The sequence below is a fragment of the Xiphophorus hellerii genome, chromosome 18 (genome assembly GCF_003331165.1).
Source record: "Xiphophorus hellerii strain 12219 chromosome 18, Xiphophorus_hellerii-4.1, whole genome shotgun sequence".
Lineage (NCBI taxonomy): Eukaryota > Metazoa > Chordata > Actinopteri > Cyprinodontiformes > Poeciliidae > Xiphophorus > Xiphophorus hellerii.
This window is the reverse complement of record NC_045689.1, coordinates 17,347,378-17,369,280: the sequence shown is the minus strand read 5'-3', so window position 1 is coordinate 17,369,280 and position 21,903 is coordinate 17,347,378. Positions and strand designations below refer to the sequence as shown.

Here is a 21,903-nt window from a genome sequence, read left to right as displayed (position 1 = left end):
AAATTCAGTACCTAGATATGAAAAACTGGTAAAGATATTTCCCAAAAAACTGGTGAATTTAATGTATCATTTTCCATCCACTTCATTTGAGATGCTGGATAGTTTTTTTGTGAGGTAAGAAACCAAAAAAGTGAAAGTTGTGGCTGTAAAATAACAAGATGTGAAAAGTTCAAGGGATATGAATCTTTCCACACAGCACCGTAAATATAGAAGACAGAAAACAACATTCTTTGTGCACACAAAGACTTTAAAATACAAGTTAGACATTAAATCATAAACTTACCAAGTGATGAGAATTTTTTTTTTTTAATTGCTGTTGTGGAAGAATTTCTCAGTTTTTCCCCATGTAAAACTGAAAAAATGCAATACTGAAACAATACTAAAACTGATTCCTACATCCATACAAAAAGTTATAGTAGTAACTGAGCTGGAGTTCATCAGCTTCTTATGTTGCAGATATCGTTGTTGGATGGTGACATCTGACAGTGCAAATGTCTTCACCTCCACTGACATATTATCTGCTCTTTTTCAACGACTGTACAATTCTATCCAAGAAACTTGTGCTGCTGGCAGATATTTCATAATAATAGATTCAATAAAATATTCATAGAAACTTGCTAATGATGAATCAAAGTGGTGGAAAAGCCGGCCTTTGGACAAACGGCAGAGATCTTCACATTTCAACCAGGATTTGGCAACTTCACACTTTAAATACTCTTTTATGTATTTACTTCTGTTCCTTCAGTACAAGATGAATTGTTATGGAGTGCATCCCTTCTACATGGGCCTTGAGGACACTGCTGATGCTCACGGAGTGCTGTTGCTGAACAGTAATGCAATGGGTGAGAAATACATACACATTAGTACAGACTCTAAATCAAAGGTAGATAAGGGTTTCATCGGTTTTCACATAACCCCAATGATTGACTTATTTTTAAAGTTGTTCTGAATTTTGGGTTAAGTAACTACCTATATTATGCATGCATATAACTACTACCTTCTATCAAGAAGATTTCTTCAAATCCAAAAAAACTGAGAGCAGAAACTTTGAAAACTGCTCTCTGAGGAAAAAAAATCTTACTCTTTACTATATCATTTTCAAACACAAATATTGGGTTACACACTTTATGTAATAGTTAAATATCTTTGAAAAACTATGAAAAAAATGTGACTTATAAACTGGAAAATATGATTTAGACCTCGTATACTGTAACAAACATCAGACTTATTCTTGGACAAAATAGACTTTATCTAAAACTTTTAATAGTCATTAATATCTTCGTATTTTGTGTCCAGATGTGACTTTCCAGCCAACTCCAGCTCTGACCTACCGCACAGTTGGAGGCATTTTGGATTTCTACATGGTCCTGGGACCAACACCTGAGATGGTTGTGCAGGAATACACCACAGTGAGTCTTCTTCTTTGTTTCATATATGTGACTTTAGCAGTGTGAGCATGTGTGTTTTGCACTTGGCCCTGGGCCGCTGGTGATGAACTGCGGCAGCTGGGAGTTTCTTGCTTCATTGCATTCTTTCATTTAGCCGGTCCAAACACACATGCACACCCACCCCTACAAACACTAAAGCACACAAAAAAACAAACAACAACAAAAAACTCTTTATGGGCCTTGTCCTATTTTCCCAAATGCAACTATTTTCCTTTGCTGAATTACCTTGACTTTCTTGTTTGTTTCCATCTTTACAGCTAATTGGACGACCTGTTCTACCTGCCTACTGGTCCCTTGGGTTTCAGCTGTGTCGCTACGGTTATGCCAATGACTCAGAAATAGCAGAGCTATACAGTGACATGAAGGCAGCTGGTATTCCCTATGTAAGTTTAAGAGACTTTTTTGGGTGTCTGTTGGTGTTTAACAATAATTATATCTACAAAAAAAAAAATCGGTATTAGTTCTGCATCAGCAATGCAACCAGCAATGTGAAATATGTAGCAAATATGTTGCTCTACTCAACAGTAGAGCATTTACTATTTAACAAGTATGTTAAATAGTAAATGCTCTACTGTTGAGTCTAGTTTTATTTCCCCACCTAATTACACCAAGTTAAAAATTCTACTTCTAAAATTGCAAACAATCAGCCCTCTTTTGCAAAATTTTTTCTAAGTGACTTCTATAAAAAAATGCATACCTTATTGATGCTTTTAACTCTAGAAATGTTAACAAAGGCCATGTTCACACTGCAGCCTCATGTGACCCGAATTCCGATATTTTTGTCATTTTTGCAGCATATATTTCGCACTTCGAAAATATATGCGACTGTGTTCTCCAGTATGAACTGCAGACGACCTGGAATTGTTCCGCTTGTGCAGTAGACTGCATAATATCATCACACATAGAGAGCGTTCTCATTGTTTCGCCAACCGCCATGAAAAAGAAGTGCTCAGTGTTTGCGGAAGTAAACAAGGATGCTAACGGTGAAGCATAGCTTACAATTTTGAAGTTGTTGTCCGACCAGAGCACTTTGACAACTTAATCCTCATTACAGTCCGCCATGGTTCCTGTTTTTCCTCCAGCTTGCGTGTATCAGGACGCAGAATAGTGACATTTGTTGAGTATCAGTGACGTCTAGGTCGGATGAATGCAACCTGGATGCTAGGTCACATTTTGAATCTGGTCGCATTCGCAGTCTACAATCACAAAAGTTGACAGGCAGTTTCTGATTTCTACATTAACTCCATGAATCTTGAACTAAAACATTTTGTGATCTGTATCTAAAATGGCAAAAATACTAACGAATTAAAGCTCTTCTAATGTGAGTTAATTAGTATTTTAATCTAACAACATTTCTGAGACCTACCTTTGACAAGTTTAACAGAGCATTGAACTTTGTAATCCCCAGAATGTGCTTTTATTTACTTTTACTTTAGGCACTTCAGTAAAAACCTAATAGAAGCAAAAGTTACCCATGTTTTCTTTTTAAATTAGTTATTTAAAAATAAAACAAGTTAGTTACTTTTAGAGATATGCTGGTCTTGAGGGAGTGTAGGAGAGGAGTCAGAAAGGCTGGGAATGCCTCTGCAGGCAACAGAGGTTTTGTAATTTTTAAGAAAAAATTTAAGCCATGTAAAAAAAATAATAATAAATTGTTTGCTGAAATATAACACTGTAGCAAATCTAATGTCCTTAGAACATTGCCCTTTCATTATTAAATTTTATGAACATTTTAATAATTTGTTGTAAGGATTATCAACTTTTATGAGTTTGTTAGTAAGTTAGAGAAACAATTATCATACATTAATATCAAGTTGAGAATTTGGCAAGAATTGATTGTCAGTCAAGCATAAACTAATCTGAACTTTACCTTTCATCTGCTGCAGGACGTGCAATACGCAGACATCGATTATATGGAACGTCAGCTAGACTTTGTTGTGGACTCACAGTTTGAAGGACTGCCACGCCTGGTGGACAAAATGAGAGGAGAAGGCATGAGGTTCATCTTCATTCTGGTAAACAACACTTAGCTCTTGCTGGCAGACACATGTATGCACAAATACGGCCTTATAGCTCCAAGGCATTTTTACAGTTTAGCAGATAGTGCATAGCATTAAAACATTTTAACTTGAGGCAAAAAGTACTTAAGGCTTTCGGTAAGGCATTAGGCTTACAAACGATGTATCTGATTCCTATAGTAAACTCAATATATTGTGAATCCCTGAAGTTGTTTATTACATGAACTGTGTATATGTGTATATGTGTGTTTAATTTCAGGATCCAGCCATTTCAGGCAATGAAACAGATTACAAAGCTTTCATCAGAGGAAAAGAAGCTGATGTATTCATCAAATGGCCCAGTCATCTGAGCAAAGAAATTGTGTGGGGAAAGGTAAGACTTAATTGATATCAAATCAAAGTCAGCCTGAACTACTGATAAAGGGAGACATAAAAAGATATGGTAATGGATTTTTTTTTTCCCTCGATGATTTGTGACATTTTTTGTGACCCTTTGTTTCTTCTAGGTCTGGCCTGATTACCCAGATGTCATAGTTGATGAAAGTCTTGACTGGGACACCCAAGTTGAGGTACGCTGCCTCCCACATTTACAGTGTGAACTTAGAATATTTTGGAAACTATTAGCTATTGAATCGTTTCCATCTTTGAAACCCTCAAAGTAAAACTGGTTTAAACAATTTACTGGAAAGTTTGGTAAACATATTTAAACTTTATCTGAAATGATAAATGGCTTTTACTTGTACAGCACTTTATCAAGACCCCAAAACGCTTCACACTACATTTTAGTCATTCACCCATTCACGTACGCATATTCACATACTGCTGGTGGCAAGCTCTCTGACCGCCACCAGCAATCAAGGTGGGTGAAGTGTCTTACCTAAGAAAACAACAACAGAGGCCGTCGGAGCGGGAATCGAACTGGCAACCCACAGATTATAGATTGTTTTTCTTGAAATTTTGTCTTGACACTTTCCTTTACATATATTTTTGGTCGACTTTATGTAAATTCATGGTACATCAATGTAACTGAGTGAATATTAGAATTTTAATTATGTACGTTCTTTTGATCATTTCCAGTTGTACCGGGCGTTCACCGCATTCCCAGACTTCTTCCGTACTCAAACCGCAGCATGGTGGAAACAAGAAATCAAAGACTTCTATGATAAGATGAAGTTTGATGGTCTTTGGATTGTGAGTATAAGAAAATAAATATATGGCTGTTCCATTTAGAAATTCTTCACAAAATTGTCCACAACATTTCCTCTTATACATTGCAATCTACTTTTTTTTTGAAGGACATGAATGAACCTGCAAGTTTTGTCCATGGCACAGTTGGTGGTAACTGTCTTGGTAATCCCCTCCTAGAAAACCCTCCATATATGCCACGTAAGAAACTAAGAATCTATTTGTGCTTGTTTTTTGTTTTTCTTGTAAACCCACCTAAAGTGACATTTTTAAATTGATTTTTGTGTGTTTTTATATTTTGTGCACCATACAGCCCTGGAATCCAAACATATGGGCTTAAAACACAAGACTCTTTGCATGAACAGTGAGCAGATACTTAGCAATGGAAAGGCAGTCAGTCACTATGACGTCCACAACCTCTATGGATGGTCTCACACCAAACCTACCTTCGAGTGAGTGTATATGTCTTCATGTTTTCTGGTTACATGGGTTAATTGTGTGTATTAACCCATGTATTGTTTGCAACATAGACAAAACACCACCATAATGTAAATTCCACATAAAAGGAACAGAAAGCTCTGACTGAACCGGCCTATAAAGGAAAATCCAGGTTCAGAAGATTAATAACTCAATCTGTCCTGCCAGAAATCTGTTCTCATCAAACCTTTATGACAATGTTTGCCAGTGCAAAAGAAAATTGGTCCCTGTAACATAATTTTCTCACTGCACTACGGAAAGCCCACGTCACAACATTTGTTTAGGTTGTAGTTCTAAGACTACAGCACAAGTAAGGTAACACTATTCTGTGGAAGAACTACAGTATAATCTCATTAGATTCTGACATTTTTTAGATATTGAATTTATAAAACTGAATTTTTATCCTGTGCAATTGTGTATATGAAAGTCCTGTGAAACATCCAGGTGAAAGACTTGATTGCAGGTCTCAACACTGCAGCACAAAATAAGTAGAGCAGCTTTTAGCTAGCCTGGTCATTGCCTTCCTATGCAATTCTGCTCAACGAAAATTATCACTTCCAGCATAGTCTGGGTTTTCTCCCCTTGACTCAGACTGGTTCCAGTTGATTTTTGACCGGGCTAATCAGCGAACAGAAGGAGAAGTTGTGAACGATGATGTCAATTTTCTATGCTGTTTTAGAATTGTGCTCTGCCTATAGATTTAGCAGCAGCAGCGGAGGAAGTGAATGAAGCCATTCAGTCCATGCTGGCCACACTTCCAAATATTGAAATAACATTAACAGCCGCTTTGCTCAGCTCAGCACTTCTCTCTTTGCAGTGGAAGACGGTTGTTTACAGCACAGGCAATTTCTGGAAAGCTTTTTGGCATTGAACTGGCACATTGCATGCAAACCCAAATGTTATCGATTGGGTAAAATGGAAAACTTCAACAGAGCCCACACCTCCAGGAAGCAATAGTTTCTCAGTAGCCAAGAGTCCAGACCCTCTGTACGAAACAAACACTATGGGACAAGGGGCTAGTTTTTGCCAGGCTAGCTTTTAGCCAATCAAATAATTCTCTTTTGATCAAGTGACACCATTGTGTTGGCCTGGGCCAGAGTTGTCCCTCTTAACAGTTTACTGCAATCCATTGCACAGGTGTCATGTGGTTAAAGTAATAAAAAACAACCTTAGTTAAAATGGAAGCAGATGACAGCAGCCCCAGTACCACTACTAGTACAGAACTAGTGATTCTGCAGTTGTGAATCTCTAGTTTACCTCTGGAGTCAAAATTCAGATATGCGAACAATGTCAAACCCAACAGGTGTTGTCCTCACTAAGCAGGCTAGTTGGTGTGAGGAATATACATTATGTCTCTACAATTTATGTACTAAATAGTAAAGGAGAATGATTAGTAAGAGAGGTTGTGCATGTTTGTATGTTTTGTAAAGATTTAGTGAGACATAACGGCTAGAAGTTCGAACTGTTTATTACAGCTATTATTGAATGCCTGTAAGTTATATTGGATTTTGAGGTCAGGGCTGCAAATAAACCTTTTTCTTTTCTTCTGGAATTCTGACTTGAAACTCGCAAAAATTTTACTGCAAACGTGCAGAATAAATACGATTTTTAATGTCTTTTACTGATAAGAAACAATAACGAGAAAAATAAAACTCCTGTTGCAGTACTGTTTTGAGAAATACTGATCAGTCGTAATTCTCAGTCACCAGAGGGCAATTAATATAATTTTGGGATTTAGTGTATAATTTTAAATGCCAAATGCAATGGTTCAATAATATACTGGTTTAGGTGATGGATCCAGCATCATTAACAAGTACTTTCCCAATGGAAGAATATGCTGTTTCATGTATATCCATGTCTGTGTTTTTAAGACAAACTGTTTGTCTTTATGCAGTGCTTTGCTGGAAGTCACTGGTAAGAGAGGAATCGTTGTGACTAGATCAACCTATCCAACTAGTGGGAAGTGGGCAGGACATTGGCTTGGAGACAACAACTCTAGCTGGGACCAGCTGTACAAATCCATCATAGGTGTGTGCAGATACAAACACAAACTATAAAAGATACAGTTTCTTGTCAATAATTGCTGATTATCTTTGCTAGCCTTTAATCTGACTGCATCAAGATCTGGCAGAAACTAGATAAAGCATTTCGTGTTTTTCTTTTTATTCTTGCAGGCATGATGGAATTCAGTCTGTTTGGCATTTCTTATGTAAGTACCAATATCTGATCTTAGTTATGACAAGACATAATCTTATTGATATGACCTTGTTCTTTCTAAATGGATTACAGCAGCTTAAGTGATCTGATTTTGTTTGCCCGACTCACTGATCAAAGGACATCTCAAAATAATATGTGAAACATGTCATTACAAGTCCCACTCCCTCTGACAAAGTTTGAGCAAGTCTGTCATGACCTATAAAGTTTGTCATTAATTAAGGAATCTTAGATGTAACTTTTATTTTCAAACTCTTGTGTTGATATTCTCAGGCTCCACTTATTCACCTCTTAGTCCTTGACTTATTTGTTTCTGCTCCTTCCTCTTGCTCACATATCGTTCTGTCGTATCTCATCATCTCATTGTGTCCAGGAATAATCATAATCTGACACCTTATTGATTGTCTTATGGAGAATCATTTGCATGCTCCAAGTTGAGCCACGGGGTCATATCACACAAAGACACTTGATTAATACAGTGCTGGCAACAAAAGAGGTGTGACCTCTGTTATTGTCGTTGGAAGGTGCCCTGTGTGTAGTTTCACCTGTTCTGATGTTTTTTCTGTCACTGTTGTTTTTAGACTGGTGCAGACATATGTGGTTTCTTTAACAAAGCTGAGTATGAGATGTGTCTTCGTTGGATGCAGCTGGGTGCTTTCTATCCTTACTCACGTAACCACAACGGCAAGGGCAACCCGGTGAGTACTTCCAAAACACTTGTATCGTACTGACATCGAGTTTGATTTTGACCACAAAAAGCTCAGCTTAAGGTGCAAATGTTTGTCCAGTCATCTCAGATAGTTCAATTTCTCTCTAACTTCTTTTGCATGCTTTAGAGTAAGAGAAATAAAGGACAATGCATTTTATTGCGCAATAATTCAACCTCACAAAAAGACAAGAAATAGAAATTTTAGCTAAGTTTTTGAGTTGCTGTCAAGTCGAATCATTGAGTTGATTATAATTGTCTGACAATAATTGTTTACAAAAGAACAGAAAAACACTCCAGTGTTGGTAAACAATTTGTTTGGTAAATTTTGGGTACGCTATAAAAATAAACAACTCAGTCAAAAATTAACTATAATTTTTAATCACTGTGGGAATACAAAAATTGCCTAATCTTCATCAGTTAATGATATTAAAGTTGGATGCTTCAGGACTTACTGATTGGAATAAGATAAAGCATTAATGACCATGAACTGCAGGTTTGAATCTCTATTTTGAAATCTTAGATATATACTGATCAAACACAGTTTAAGATCAACAAAACCATCATCTTTTTTGTGAAAACAGAAAATAGGGGAGCATTTTCTATGCTTTTCTTTTTAAATATTTCGTGGCACTGGTACGCTTTATTGTCAGTAATCAGACAGGAAACAGGCAGAGAGATGTAGCAAAGGTCTCAAGGTCAGGAACATCAGATGGCTGTATAAGGATCAGTAGCTTCCATTTAATGGAGAGCCTGCTCTACCACTATATTGCACACAACCCTCAGAATTTCCTGTTGTCTATCTTTTTTAGCATTAAAATTGCCTCAGTTTAAGACAAAAAAAACCACTCAATACATGGACTGGTTGGTTTACAGCCAGGTGTGAAGCAGCCAGGATGAGGATCAGTGCCTCCAAATCCGAGGCCATAATTTTTAGCCAGACGAGGGTTTCACAAATGAGGGACAAGTGGACCAGGACATCAGTAGGCGGATTAGTGAAGCATCTTTGTACCAGACTGCTGTTGTGAGGAGAGAGCTGAGTCAAAAGGCGATCTACGTTCCTACCCTCGTCTAAGGTTATGAGCTTTGGGACCTGAGCAAAAGAAAGAGGTCATAGATACATGTGGCCAACATGTGTTTTCTCTGCAGGGTGTCTGTTCTCACTTAGATATAGGGCGAGAAGCTCTGATATCAGGAGGAACTCAGAGTAGAGCCACTGCTTTTCCACATTGAGAGGAACCAGTTGAGGTGGATCAGGAATCTGCTTATCCGACCCTGGATAAGCAGAACAAAATGGATAAATGATGGAGTCTTTAAAAAGCTATTCTAAAATGTTGTCTTGCGTCTAATGCAGTCATGTTCTTGTGAATCCAGTAGCTATTATGTTTTGTCTTGTGAGATGAATGTCATGTCAGATGTCTGAGATCATTCAGTGTGAATAACCTTAGACTTTAATTTGAAAATTACAACCTGAAACCGAAGTGATGGCAACCAAAAGTTTAACAGAACAAAAGTGTTTACTTGAACCACTCTGGAATGTTTCACAACATTTTGTAAGAGCTTTGAAACCGATGTTGCTCAGAGGGCTATCCTTTGCAAGTGAGGAATACAGTGCAGATAAGTCAATAAAAGCTTACTTCAAAAAATCCAAACTATTATTGCTGTTGACCCCAACCTTGGGAGCTTACGGTGTCTGCATTAGCCTGTAAAGTCAAGTTGTACAAACAGAGTTCGAACAACAAACTAAATGTAATCAACCTTTCCTTCTGTTTTCCACATCGTATCTGTCTTAATTTGTGTCTTACACATACCTACGCTGCACACAAACACATGAAAAAAAAGAGACCTGTTTGGCTGTCTGGTGTCGTTGGCATTCATTTTAGTGGTGACCTTTAAAGGCGTTGGAACACATCTGAAAAATCCAATAACGCCCGTCCAGAGATCGATCTCATAGGGCGAAATTTCTCCACACGAGAGACTGCAATGCTAGACAGGGCACCTGCGCGTGCATCTTGTGTGTTTGTGTGGGTCTACATCTGTGCTTTTTAACGACATGGAGTGAGGATGTAATTGAATTCTCAAGGTGATCTGAATACCACAGCGCTACACCTTACCTCCACATTAAATACACACACGCAGCATTAAATTATGAACATTCAATAATGAGAATATAATAGAAAGAAATACTGTCACGGAGACAAAAGTATAATAAAAGTAGACTAATTAATTAAGCAATTAGTTTTTTATTTTATAAATGTATAAAAAAATGTACAGAAAGGAAAAGTGGGGACAGTATGACAAAGGAGTGATAAGGTGGTACAGGCTCAGCAGGTGCTTACGATTGCTAGAAAAAGAACAAAAGTCAAAATTAAGAGGTAGAAAGCGAAAAGGTCATCTATGTAAACTACACCGTAAAACATTTTCCTGTAGGTTTTATAAAACAATATTTTGACATGTGAAGAGTGTAACCTTAAAGACATACAACAACAACATCACCCCTGTAAACCGGATATGCTGTGCAGGGTTAGATGCTGTAAGGGCAGAAAGAGAAGAGTTTCTGCAGAGTCATTACCATCGCTCTGTCACACTGTCTCTTTGCCCTTAGCACTGACCTCCAGATAATTTTAGTGCACTGGCAAAACACTGCTAGGTCCACAGTCAAATCAGAGCCCAATTAATTAAGCAAGTTAAAAAGCACACTGAAATTCAGCACACTTTATGTTCACTCTTTGTAAGATACCACAGGATTACCACATATGGTTCAGTATCCATATGCAAGTCTTTATATACTTGAATGATTAAAAAAAATCACACAATAATGTTTTTAAATCAAGAGATAGAAAAAGCACTTTATTTTTTTTTCACTGCAGTTTTCATCAGATATCTGTATTTTTTCATTAGGTCACAAACTATATGCATTTTTACTTAAGAAGACTATGTAAGAAAGTATTTGTCATTTTTTAAAATTTTACTCTCAAAGGCAAAAATTTAAATTACATATGTTGCCAATCTTTGACTCAGAGAATGAAACAAACTGATTTTCTGTGAGCTGTTTATAAAAACAAATGTTTTTTGAAGAATTGCCTTTAACTGTAGACAAAATAAAAATTTTAAGACGGAGGGCAAAATCAGCTCTTTTTATCATGAAGACTGATGACCCTTGAGCTGGTCACCAAACAACTAGTGGCACTCATAAAATTACAATACATTTACAATAAATAAAAGCTTATGTCAATGGAGTAAATTTTACCCCCTTTTTTTCTCATGCTCATGTTCAGAGCAAAGTGCTGAGAATTACTTTCCAGTAATCATACTTGATCGTACAGAATTAGGGTGGAAAAAGGGCTCTCCGAAATTTGAAGCAGATAGAATTCCTTTGGTCTCCTGATAATTAGAAGTCTCAAAACTTACTTGGAAAATTAAATGATAATCCGCTAAATTCACCGGGTCATAAAATAATGGAAATTGTCTGTATTCAGTCGCATGCAGTTAGGCTTTCAATAAATGACCGCTGAGCTGCAATTAATTACCACTGCTACAGGTAATGATCACATTCAAGGTAATACTGGGGTGGAAAAAATTGTCTGTCGTTTCTTTGCTGATCCTAATAGATTCTCTGAAAACTATCATAGAATATTTAATTTCTCCAATCAAAAAAGGAAGGTGGCACATACACACTTAAAATCAAATTTATCTACTGAACACAAGACAATTTGCATATGAGGTACACATCCACGACACAAACACAAAGCATCATAGGGAGTAGCATATGGCCTTGGCCCGCTTCTTCATGATCGAGGGTGTGTGTGGGTGTTTACATGTGTGTACTCGACCAGATTGATTATTGTCCAGGCTGCAGACAATAGCTATAAGCTCAGTTTTATAATAAGCACTGAACAGTTTTATGTTTAACCCTATCTGCAGAAAAATCACACTACATCTTCTACTCTGTATCTCCGCTGCCTTTCTGAGGGGATTGTTCAGCTGTTTTGATGATAGGTTGCCATCACTAAATAATACAAACCTATTTACACCCTTTAACTTTTTCACTTTTTTTTACTTTAATGTCACACACACATCAGTAAACTGTATTATACTAAAATAAGTGCATAACAGTGAAGTAGTAGGAAAATTATATTTGGGTTTCAGAATTTTCTACAGCAAAAAGTGTGAAAACTGTGTTGCACATTTGCATATATTCCTTATTATTTTAAAGGGAACACACCAGAAAAATGCTCTATCGTAACATTAGACCAAAGTTTAACTTTTTGGCTTGCATATAAAATGCTTTTTTTGAGGTAGAAAACAAACACACATGCTGAAACATAGTGGTGGCATCAACATGCTTTTCTTTAGGGACAAGAAGACTGCAGTAATGGAACCTGGTAGAGTTTTTATAGTCTCTAAAACATTTCTAGCAGTTTTTTAGAGGCTCACAAACCAGTTAAAAGCTCTAAAACACTTGACACTGGAGCAGATTTTATCCTTTCAGCAGGTCAATAACTAAAAATACAGCCTGAGATACAAATTAGTGATTTGGACAAAGCCATATTTATGTGTTAGAATACCACGCCAAAGTCCAAACAAAAAAAATAAATATTTGTGGCAAGATATATAGAGATGCTCTCCATCCAATGTGTTTAGGCTTGAACTAATTTACAGTGTTTATTAGTTTTAGAGACAGAAATGCAAGAGAAGTGAAGTGAATGACCCAAATGCAAGTAAGGCAGCAGGAGAGAAGCAGAGAAAAATACAAAAACGTAAAACCGTAAATGGAACACAAGGAAAAACCCTGACTGGCAGCAGCAACAAACGGTCTGACCTGGACTAAGAAAACCAAATAGTATTGACATTGGGGAGCTTATTCACTGGACATGAGAGCAAATGAGAGACGGCTATAAAGTACACGGAGCTTAGACTGAGTTAAGGTAAACCAGGGAACACAGTAAGCTATCACTAACAAAACATTGTAAACACTAGCAGAATGCAAACCTTGGAATACACAGAACTTAAAATACTACAAATCGTGACATCACCATAATGAACAGAGTACAATCAGAACCAGGGAAATAAAGAAGAGTTGTTGGAGTATCAGTATTTACTCCACTGATATAAGCCTTTATTTATTTATTCATTTAATTTATTTCCCAGTAATATAACTTTTATATTATGGTCATAATCTACAAAAAATTGAAGGCTTTGTCTCCTGGTGACAAGGAAACGTTTTTATGCCACCCATGATTTATGAACAAAATACAAATGAGCAAAATAAAAAATAATGAACCCAAGAAAACTAACCAAAGTGCTTACGAGAAAGATCAAAGGGTAGAACAAATTTAAAATGTTAATGACACAAATACATTTTAAATATAATTGCTATTTGTGATGAGATTTAAATGCACGTATACCATATTTTGTACCGATTTGAAATTCACGTATAATCATTCATTCACGTATAATTGCATTTACTTCTTCCTCAGAGACAAGACCCTGTTGCCTGGGATGACAGATTCACTGAGGCGTCCCGAGATGTTTTGAATATCCGTTACACCCTCCTGCCTTACCTTTACCTGCTGATGTTTGAGGCTCACACCAAAGGAAGCACAGTTGTCAGACCAGTACTGCATGAGTAAGTACAGACATATTTGTTCATACTCTAGAGCTTTATTGCTTACAATAAAGTAGTCAATAACAGGTTTTTTTGTCATCTATTGATGAGAAGGTCCTCATTAAAAACCAATTAAAGGGTGATGTGTCAAGCTTTCTTTTAAAGGTTTTAAGTACTTCTGCTTTAAAGACCTACAATCACTAAAACTTTATCTATTCGATTTTTTTTATTGAATTGGTAGAAAGTTGAAAGGTTGTCTTGCCATAGAAGTTGCAACGTAAAAGCCTTGAACCAAGATGCTTTATTTCTAGTAGGACTGCCTCAAAGCCTTTTGCACAGAGCCCAGTGGCTGCTCTTGGCAGCTCCCAGATGAGATTGTTTGAAATTGTTCGAAAAAGATGTATTTATTCATCTGAAGAGACTCCTATAAAGTCACAGATGGTATTTAAGAAGCTGCCAGAACGAGTCTGGCAGGGTTATTTGGCTCGCATCTTCAAATCACTGAATTCTAGCATAAGTATTTGAACAGTCGGTGGGGCTAAGGACGCATGAGTAAGCTTTGGTAACATGCCTTCTCTGTCAGGATTAATAGCTTCTTTGCTTCTCTGTCGCAGGTTTGTAAAAGACAAAGCTACATGGGACATCCACAAACAGTTCCTCTGGGGACCTGCCCTCCTCATCACCCCTGCTCTAGACCCAGTATGTTTATACTCATTGTATTTTTCTTCCATTTGTCTGTTTTTATCAGAAATATTAAAAAATATGACACACTTTACCTTTATACTATAAATCGATCAGTGACTACTTTTTAATTTGTGTTTGTTTTTGTGTGAACAGGGAGTTACAGTGGTAGAAGGCTATCTTCCAGACGCACGCTGGTATGACTACCACACAGTAAGTATCTGGCTGACAATCATTTTAGAGAAAGACTCTCTTATCTAACCAACAATCTGTTTATGTTGGTAAAACAACATGAGACAATATCACTAAAAGAACTACACTGACTGAGCATAGTTTTGAATTTGCTGTTAAACTTTTGTTAATTATGCTCTATTAGAAGACAGACTTCCCAGCTCAGGGATTTATTAGAAAACATGGTGAATTAAAAAAGAGGCAAGAATTTATGATGAGGCTGTCCTGTTAGTCTCTGTTTATAACTTCAGCCCCCAGAATTACAGCAGCACCCAGAACCACTTCCTAATTTAAACCTTGACTAATGACAAAGTTTCAAATTTTATGAATTATACTGCTGCAGTATTAACATACCAAATCCATAGCTACAATTTCAAACCGTTCACTTTCACGAGTCCTTCTTCATTTTCTCCTTAGGCCAGGGATGTCGGTAAGCGTGCCACAAAACTCTCCATGGACACACCACTGGAGCACATTAACCTCCATGTCAGAGGCGGATACATCCTACCCTGGCAGAAACCAGAGAACAACACATTCTACAGGTGAACACACTCACACTTCTGTCAAACCACTGACAGCACGCAGTCAGTGATCAATAAATTAAAGATATTGGAAGAAAAAAAAGCATGCCTTTTGGGAAGCATTGATTTTTGTACTTATGTTCCCATTAAACATACAAAAAGAAAATTTGAATAATTTTATTCACGTTAAATAAATAAAAATCTGCCTCTAAATCCTTATCATCATACACTTTTATAATTAGAGATGATATCACATGTTGCAAATGTAAATAAATTTATCTTTAAAATTAGATTTTGTCAAACAAGTCAGTAAGTTGCTGTTTTAACTCAGTTTGACTTGGATTTAGTCACATGCATGCAGCATGTGGAACAACAGAATGACTGAGAGCAACACTAACAGTTCCACCAGCAGGTTGATCAGGTGGATCCCCTAAGCAGGAATGGAAATGTATTTGTCTGAAGCAGCAGGTATAAATAGAGAAGCTCCTTTAGCTCTAACTCTCTCTGTCTCATTCCTTTCAGTCGGAAGAATCCTATGGGACTCATCGTTGCCCTGAGTGACTCTGGAACTGCTCAAGGATCTGTCTTCTGGGACGACGGCGAAGGAATAGGTGAGTGAAAGGTCACCCATCCAAAGAGAAGCTTGCCATTTCACGTTATGTGTGTGTGTGGGGGGGTGTGGGCGTGTGTGTGTGTGTGTATTTATGAGGTACGTATTCATGATAGTCAATAACATATCAAAAACACAAACACATTAAAGAGTCCAGTTCATGTTGTATGTCTGCATACATACAGTGACATATGATCACCAATCCAAAATCAGATTTCAAATAAATTGTTGAATACAACAAGATTATACAGAAAAGCTTTTGTAGAGTTTTTTGTGAGGAGTTTATTCAGTAGTTTTCATTATTACTTTTCATGTTGTTAAATTATGTGCCTCGTATGAGTAATATAATGATATATATGAACAATAAATTGCCACATCATCAGCTTCTATAGCAATGACCTTTCCTCTCTCTGGAGGACGCAAGTAACTGCTGGACAACTTTGAGCAGCTTTCCCATGATTACTTAGACCAAGATTTCTGTGTAAAATATCTTATCAGTATTAGCTCTAAGCCATAAAAACATTAACATGTAAATTAATGGGAATATCAATTAAACCTACCACTTCATACACAACTTCAGAAAAATGGAAAAATAATTTTTTTTAATGGGAAAATGAATATGTAAGAACAGAATTGGTTGGACATCCTAGTAAACATTATTGCATCTTTTTGTGCACAACTTTGTTTAAAAGAAAAATTGTTATATTCATAGAAGATTTAGCTTTTCAAAAATTCATATTTAGTGTTTCCTGAGTACATTTAGAAATTTACAAAATTTACAACTATAATTTACTACAATTTCTTTTGGAAAAATTTGTAGCTAAATTTAGCAAAGCTATAAATTTTAATAGACCTTAGCAGATCAAGCCAGCCAGACAATTTTCTGTACACTTACTCATTCGTTCTTAGGTTGTTCTCTCACACAGTTAAACTAATTTAGCGTATGAAGTGCTTCTGTTAGAAAATGCATTACTCTGTGAAAGGCATGTTTGTGTTGGGACAAGGAAAGGGAGATAGAGACCAATCGACAAAGAAAGAGGGTGGTAGGTTGGGGAGGTAGTGACAGAAACTATTACAGTAATTCCTTGTGTCGCTGCCTGGAGATATGCTCTCCATCACTCCTCCTTTATCTTGTCCCTTGCTGTGTCTGTCTGCCATGTAGCCTGTCTGTGTCTTTTTATGTTTGTTTTGCCTCTTGGTTTAGACTGTGCTCACCTCTATTATGTACTATTCTCCTGTTTTAAGTCCTGAAGGCTTTAGCTTTATTTCACTCCGCCGTCAGTCAGGCTCTTGACTTTTCAGTCACACACTTATCTGTTTACCCACTTACAGAGCCAGCTAAATACTCAGTTTCATCCAGTTAGGCAGTTGTACTTCTAATTAACTTAATTTGTTGATAGAAGTCTGTCATTTTCTAACTTAACTCAGCCTGAAATCAACTTGGGGTTACCACTGAGCCAGTACTGTTTTACTCAAATACTCAATCACTGTATAAGTTCACTACTTGTTCTGAATCTCTCCATGACATTCATTCTGAAGTTACACACTAATTTAAACTCCATGTCTCTGCTCTGTACTTAACTTTCTCATTTTTTTCCCCAACAGACACAGTTGGAAAAAACCAATATCTCCTAACCTCCCTTACGGCAGAAGGGGTGAGTTCAAGGGCCAACTAAATTTCACATGTCCATAATCTTCTTCTGTTTTTCTGTCACCGATTATCTAAACACCATGCATCCTTATGAATAGATTTTGTGGATGACTAAAAATGTGACATTATTTGACAACGCTTTGTTACAAAACATTGAGTTCAGTTTGGAGGTATGTCATTTGCCGAAATATGAATAGAAATATTAAAAAATTAGCTAATTTTCAATTATACGTTTCTCTTAGGACAGTGGTTTATACAATAACCTTAAAAAGTTGTCAAGGTTGTTTTTTGTCCTCGACAGTTTACTAAAGGAGAATAAAATACCCACTGCATCATCCCAATGACAGACTAGGGTTTCATTTTTTACTAAAACAAGCCACATCAAGCTGGCCTTTTTCTTTAAACAGCCTCTTTTCAAATAGCTCTATTGTCCAGGGAGAATAAAATATGTTTCAGTGTGGACAGAGGACCAAAACAGAGAGGAGAAAGATGCTTTAAAAAATGTACTTGACTTTGCAAGGACATAGTCTCAGAGTATATTTACTGTCCTTTAGAACAGATACACTATGAGCTTTTAAGGGAAACAATACACTATGCAACCTAACCAAATCATCTTCATTATGTTTTTAAGTGGAATTATGACAGGATAATCAATTTATGAAAAAAAACAGATACAAGGTGGATGCAAACCTCCTGTTTACATCCAAGAAATTGTTGATTTATAAAAACATATTTCTGTTAATATGTGTGCCTACTTAAAGACTTGTGGCTAAGAAAATATTGACTAGACCTCGGTTTGAGTCAAATATGTCAGTAGCTTCCTAGTCACTGGGACTAATAGGACTATCACTGCTCCATTTGTTGTTTTATTTTGTTTTCCTGCCAAACAATCACAGGCACACACAAGCACACATTCATTGCACAATAATGCTCCAAGGCATACATGTGTGCGCACTTCTGCAGTATACAATGTTACAGTTAGCGTGGCCAAACATCTGTAGTTGTCCTCAGGTTCAGTCCAAAGCAATTTTACATGGCGATAAAAACAGACACATTATCTGACAGCCGATCGAAGAAAAAAGAAAGTGTGCCTGTGTGAATGCTTGTGTAGGCGTGAACAAACAGATGTGAAAAGATGAGGATAAGTTGGGTGATGCAGTCAGATAAGCAGATCATTGTCCATTTTGGATGGGCTTTGTGAACATTTATTGTGCATTTGCATGGGTAGGTGAGGGGGTCTGGTCCTGTAACTCGAGGACAACACTTTAGTCTTTCCAAGTTTTTGGAAAAGGTCAACATGAAGACTGGCCATTCACCTCTTTGTCATTCTGTGCTGTGGGAGTCATGGTTATTTTATTTCTTCAATCTGCTAATTGCCAACTGGAAGGAAATGGAGTTACCTGAATGAAGTAAATGATAAATGGTTCCTGGGGCCAAAATCTGTCATGCCAACATCAATCTATAGAAAAAAGGTGTATTATGCAGTCTTGTGAAACTGTTTGGAATAAAATAACTAATATAGAGTTAATTGCTTTTAAAAATAAATTGAGATAAGATGGTTATAGAACTGCATGCATGCAGGCAAATCGATGTGTGGAAAAGAAAGTAATTCTTAGTACACTGTTAAAAAAGTGCCACATAATGTATTTTATCAGATAAACAACCTAATTTAAATAGGTAATATTTTGTATTGCATTTAATAATTACGAATTATCTGTTTCTTTCTTTGTTTCTCCAGAAAACGTTGTCTAGTAAGGTTGTTCACAACGCTCTAGACCCTGCTGATCATCTGAACCTGGGAGTGGTGAGGGTTTGGGGGGCAGGCACTGTCCAGATCACCGGGGCGACGCTGACAGACAAGGATGGCGGGACGCATTCGCTAAATGTAGAGCACGACACCAACACTGAGGTCAGAAGTGTTTTCAAATTCTTATTGTTTATGATGGTGTTTTGATTGTTTTCTGTTTTTAAATAAGAGGAACAAAAATTGTATAGAACTGAAAAGAAGATTGGGGAAAAAGAAACAATAAATTACAGTTTAGTGTTGGGAAAGGAGGCTCTCTTCAGGCGCTTCTATATGCATATATATATATATAATCTTTTATATGCATGACAAGATTATTTCTGTTAAATCTTACACTCAAAATGCCACGTTCATTTCTGGTGAAATATAACTATAGACTTGTCTAAAGTATAGGGTTTGTAATTTATCTTTACCAAAGTAGAAAATATAATAAAAAAAAATAAGTGAAGTTCAGTTAAGTTTCAGTTGTATTCATAAACATATTTTCTTAGTGATTTTGCATGTGAATTTAGAGAGCTTTCTGCTCTAATAACCCTTGCCTAAGCAAATTAATCAGAGTCTGACATCTGCAGCTGCTTGTGCATCACTGTCATACCTCATCCAGCTTTTTTTTTCATTCCAGCACACATGTTAGCAGACAAGCACACACACGTTTGAGTTGACTGAGCATTTTCTAGTCAGCTTTAAATGCCCAGCAAAGCAAGGTTCACAGCCCATATCCTGCTGTGTTGCATTCTGTTGTCTAATAGCTGTAATTAATGCTGTGTTCATTTTGACACTATTGTTCTGTCTTCATTTTGTGATGAACACAGAACTTGACGTAGGACAGAGTTTTTAAAACTGCTTGTATTTTTAATTTTTGCCACAGTGTCATATCAGCTGTTGATTGGACAGAAATAAATGTTTCGGAAACTCATGAGCTTTCATAAAGGTTAAAGCAAAACCATTACAAATATCCAATATGACTTACGGTTCAGGTTAGTTTGATTTTTAGTAGTCGCTCTGCAACGCAACATTTGCACAGTTTTTCTTCTTCACATCAAAGTTACTTCACAGACTGATTTTGAATGAACCTACTCAGTGGTCCTGTTTGAAGCAAAAGGGTCATGGTCCACATGCCAGAACTGGAACGAATTTGGGGTTCAACTTGGGGACACTTCAGTGGGATTGTTGCTGAGCACATCAGGGCTTTAGGTGATAGAAAGCCCAAAATAACTCAAAGGTATACTGGCAACAATAGTCCAAGATAGGAAAATAAACAGAAAGGGATTTGAAAGTAAAGACCAGGCAATGCAAAGGTGGACAGTGCAGTGACACATACAATATGAAGAACTGGCTCAAAAATAAAATAAAAGTTGACAGGAGATAGTGTGTTACTTCTCACTTTTGGCTGCTGTGAAATACTTCTGTTGAGGTTGTGTACCTGCACTCGGTTTTCTTCTTAAGAGCATAAAAATGATACCCAGTGCAAATCCTTAAATAATCAGAGGTGAAAAAGCCTCCAATCTTCAGATTTGATCTGACACTTGAGAAGTTAGACAGCGAAGTAAGTCAAGAGGTTGAGAATTGCATATAAAGAAAGTCAGGACTTCTGTTGTTGGGTTGCACCTGTGATGGAGATGGAAAGATTGACTCTGAATAAAGAAACGGCAGAAATATATCCCATCTAAAGAGTGAGAAAAACATGCTGAAAAGGATTCATATGGGGAATGAATGGGCAGAGGGAAATAAGAGAAATGGAGTAAAGATGACACAGTTATTAATGGCAATAACAACTAGTTTTTCAGTATGAAACAATCTCTTACCTGTAATCATAGCCTGATTGGGTGATAACTTGAACATCAGTAAATGAATCAGTAAGCAGATGGCGGTGTCATCGAGGTACAGTGAGGTAGGAGAGTCATTTCTGCCCCGTATAAAACAAGGTACCTACAATCATGCAGAAAACTGGCTTGCGGTACTTTACATTAGGACTGATATTACCAACCAAGCAGTTTCTAAGCATGTATCTGTTATAGTACGTGCATTCATTTGTTTGAATGAAGTAGTTTAAACAAAATAAGGAGCAAGTCTTAGACACATGTCTGCACACTTATTATGCATCACCATGGAGATAGAAAATCATGCAAAGCAAATGGTTGTATTTTGAAATTGTTGTTTTTACACATACAGCACAGTGTCCTATGGCTCATTCATTCTTCTCTTTCTTTCTCTATAGGAGCTGACTATTGATGCTACATCGCAGGCTGTTCCTCTGCACTATACTTTCAGTATAACATGGAAGACCGGCTGAGAGCAATCATCACATTTTTTGCTATTTAATGATTTATCCAATTAACCAGATTTTAACATCAAGCCTTAATTTATTGTATTTGTGCCATTTTTTTAACAAAATGGTTTTTTTTCATTAATGTGCCTTAAAATGAAATGCTTAGAAACGTAAGAAAATATGTGATGACTGAAACTTTTAATGTACAAACTGTAATGTTTTTTTGTCTTTTTTCCTTAATAGTGTAATATTAATAAAAATGATTTGTCTAAGTATGTTGAACTGAAAAGTATGTTTTTGATATTCATACAGTCAAAATGGCTCCAACAAAATGAGCTTTGTCTTTTATGACAATGTCAGGAAGATGGATGGATGGATGGATGGATGGATGGATGGATGGATGGATGGATGGATGGATGGATGGATGGATGGATGGATGGATGGATGGATGGATGGATGGATGGATGGATGGATGGATGG

At 36.8% G+C, this 21,903-nt stretch overlaps 1 protein-coding gene across 1 annotated transcript in view; it reads left to right on the top strand.

Moving 5' to 3' along the window:
* The window catches only part of si (sucrase-isomaltase), a 58,296-nt gene extending 36,584 nt beyond the window's left edge, over positions 1-21,712 (top strand). The window contains exons 29-48 of the mRNA XM_032546111.1: positions 746-842; positions 1,297-1,409; positions 1,706-1,831; positions 3,335-3,463; positions 3,726-3,839; positions 3,973-4,035; positions 4,544-4,657; positions 4,762-4,852; positions 4,965-5,103; positions 7,023-7,156; positions 7,303-7,337; positions 7,924-8,040; positions 13,529-13,677; positions 14,271-14,355; positions 14,494-14,550; positions 14,986-15,110; positions 15,612-15,700; positions 17,305-17,354; positions 19,089-19,259; positions 21,373-21,712. Of these exons, the coding sequence (XP_032402002.1) occupies positions 746-842; positions 1,297-1,409; positions 1,706-1,831; positions 3,335-3,463; positions 3,726-3,839; positions 3,973-4,035; positions 4,544-4,657; positions 4,762-4,852; positions 4,965-5,103; positions 7,023-7,156; positions 7,303-7,337; positions 7,924-8,040; positions 13,529-13,677; positions 14,271-14,355; positions 14,494-14,550; positions 14,986-15,110; positions 15,612-15,700; positions 17,305-17,354; positions 19,089-19,259; positions 21,373-21,447 (2,073 nt within the window). The 3' untranslated portion in view covers positions 21,448-21,712. The remainder of the gene's footprint in view (positions 1-745; positions 843-1,296; positions 1,410-1,705; positions 1,832-3,334; positions 3,464-3,725; positions 3,840-3,972; positions 4,036-4,543; positions 4,658-4,761; positions 4,853-4,964; positions 5,104-7,022; positions 7,157-7,302; positions 7,338-7,923; positions 8,041-13,528; positions 13,678-14,270; positions 14,356-14,493; positions 14,551-14,985; positions 15,111-15,611; positions 15,701-17,304; positions 17,355-19,088; positions 19,260-21,372) is intronic.
* The last annotated feature ends 191 nt before the right edge of the window (positions 21,713-21,903 follow it).